The sequence below is a fragment of the Monosiga brevicollis genome, genomic scaffold, assembly GCF_000002865.3.
Source record: "Monosiga brevicollis MX1 MONBRscaffold_44 genomic scaffold, whole genome shotgun sequence".
NCBI lineage: Eukaryota > Choanoflagellata > Craspedida > Salpingoecidae > Monosiga > Monosiga brevicollis.
The window spans coordinates 5,900-8,360 of NW_001865081.1; the positions used below are offsets into that span (position 1 = coordinate 5,900).

Below are 2,461 nucleotides of genomic sequence, written 5' to 3' on the forward strand. Positions count from 1 at the left end.
TGTTCACTACCACTACCCGCGCTCCCGTTACCACCACCACCACCACTCAAGCGCCCACCACTCGTGGCTGCCCGGCTTACGAAGCCTGCTTCTGCAAGCCCGGTGCTGAATCTGTCGATTTTTACGACCGCGATGGCTGCCGCAGCTGCTCTTGCCAGTCGGCACAAGTTACGACCACCCAGGCGCCAGCCACCACTCGCGCGCCTGAGACCACCACCACTCGTGCCCGTGAGACCACCACCACTCGTGCTCCTGTGACGACGACGACCCAGGCCCCGACCACCCGTGGCTGCCCGGCCTACGAGCCTTGCAACTGCAAGCCCGGTGCCGATGCCGTCGATGTGTATGACCGTGATGGCTGCCGCAGCTGCTCTTGCCAGTGGAACGGTGAGGCCACCACCACCACTCGTGCTCGTGAGACCACCACCACTCGCGCGCCTGAGACCACCACCACTCGTGCCCGTGAGACCACCACCACTCGTGCGCCTGTGACGACGACGACCCAGGCCCCGACCACCCGTGGCAGCCCGGCCTACGAGCCTTGCAACTGCAAGCCCGGTGCCGATGCCGTCGATGTGTATGACCGTGATGGCTGCCGCAGCTGCTCTTGCCAGTGGAACGGTGAGGCCACCACCACCACTCGTGCTCGTGAGACCACCACCACTCGCGCGCCTGAGACCACCACCACTCGTGCCCGTGAGACCACCACTACTCGCGTGCCTGAGACCACCACCACTCGTGCTCGTGAAACCACCACCACTCAAGCCCCGACTACTACTACTTTCAGTCACCCCTGCCCTCCCAATGCCTCGTTGCTCTTGTGAGCCAGGTGCTTACCATCATCTATCAGACTGATCGCTATGGTTGCCCTGAGTCATGCACATGCAAGAACCCTCGTGCGCCCCCACCACCACCTCCTGTTACTGTTCGCACTACCACTGCTGCTCCTGCCACCCGCCCCGTCGACACCACCACCACTGCTCGTCAACCTGTGACCACCACAGCCCGGGCTACCACGACAAGGTTTGTTCATTCGCTGCCAAGTTTTGATCGTTTGCGTCTCAAACAATGCTTCCTCACCCTTGCGGTTGTGCTTCATTTTCCAGCGAGCGTTGCCCTGAGGCGGAGTGCCATTGCAAGCCTAATGCTGAACTTGTTTGGGAGGTTTGTTGCTTTGCCCTCTTCGCCGACTTGTTCTCACATGGATGTCTTGAATTGCTCATTGGCCATGCGTCTTGATCTCGTGTTCCATCACAGACGGACCGTTCAGGCTGCCAAGTCTGCAGTTGCCAAGCCCTTCCCACCACGCGTGCTGCGTCAACTCGCGCCACTACTCGTCACACGGTATGTGATGCATAGAGTTGTGTCTGGTCTCGAACGACACCCCTTGCACTTTGTGGAGGTGCAAGCAGTGTCTCATGTGCCCATGACTTTGATCTTATAATTATAATTTTCTTTTTGTCGTAGACCACCGAGAGCCGCCAGTGCCCGACCTTCCAGCCCTGCAACTGCAAGGCTGGTGCCGAATCTGTGACATTTTACGACGCGCAAGGTTGCCAAACCTGCTCGTGCCAGGCATCTGGTTCGGCCGAGAATATTGTCCAGGAGCAGGGCGATAGCAGCGAGCCGCAGCACAGCTCGGCCGTCAGCCTCAGCATTGGACTCGGCCTTGCCGCGGTGGCTGTTGCCGTCATCACTGTCTTTGTGGTTGTCCGCCGTCGCCGTGTGGCCAAGGGCGCCGCTGCCGATTTGGAACTCGAGTGGGACCCCCAGTCTGATGCCGCTTCGCAGGAGTAAACCCTGTGCTGCTGAGCTCGACGTTGTGTCTTATGCAAAGCCTCCAATTCAGGCGTGCCTGAACCATTGTGTGTGTTTGTGAATGTGCGTGTTTGTGCGTGAACGCGTGTGATGCCTCTGTTCGTTTGATGCTTGAAAACAAATCTTTTGCGGCAACTTTGCTGCCTCGCCTTTACGAGTGCGCAGTTGTGTGCTTTCTCGAGCTGTCTGATCTCAATGCCACCCACTTTGCGCTGAGAAATCGAATGCTCAATCAAAGCCAACTTGATGTCATGATCACCATAATGTTTCCATGATGGCTCTAAAAAAAAATCCACGGCCCCTTCTGTGAGACGCGACCCAGACGGCCAGAACAGTCTTAGCAGAGTCTTGACTACCTCACACGCACTTCTGAGTGAGAGATTCGAAGAGTTTGAAAGAGAAAGAGAGAGAAAGAGAGAGAAAGCTTGAGAGAGCGAGTTTGAGAGAGAAAGAGAAAGCTTGAGAGAGTTTGAGAGAGACACTTGTTTGATGTTGAATTGAGAGAGTTTTGAAGAGAGAGATTCAGAGTGGGTTTGAGAGAGAGAGAGAAAGAGAGAGAGCGAGAGAGAGAGAGAGAGAGAGAGAGAGAGAGAGAGAGAGAGAGAGAGAGAGAGAGAGAGAGAGAGAGAGAGAGAGAGAGAGA

At 56.6% G+C, this 2,461-nt stretch overlaps 1 protein-coding gene across 1 annotated transcript in view; it reads left to right on the forward strand.

Moving 5' to 3' along the window:
• Window positions 1–1,797, forward strand: part of MONBRDRAFT_12724 (uncharacterized protein) — a gene marked incomplete at both ends in the record, with an annotated part of 5,405 nt that extends 3,608 nt beyond the window's left edge. Inside the window, 3 exons of the mRNA XM_001750591.1 lie at window positions 52–820; window positions 1,258–1,402; window positions 1,468–1,797. Coding sequence (XP_001750643.1) covers window positions 52–820; window positions 1,258–1,402; window positions 1,468–1,797 — 1,244 coding nt within the window. The remainder of the gene's footprint in view (window positions 1–51; window positions 821–1,257; window positions 1,403–1,467) is intronic.
• Between the last annotated feature and the right edge of the window lie 664 nt (window positions 1,798–2,461).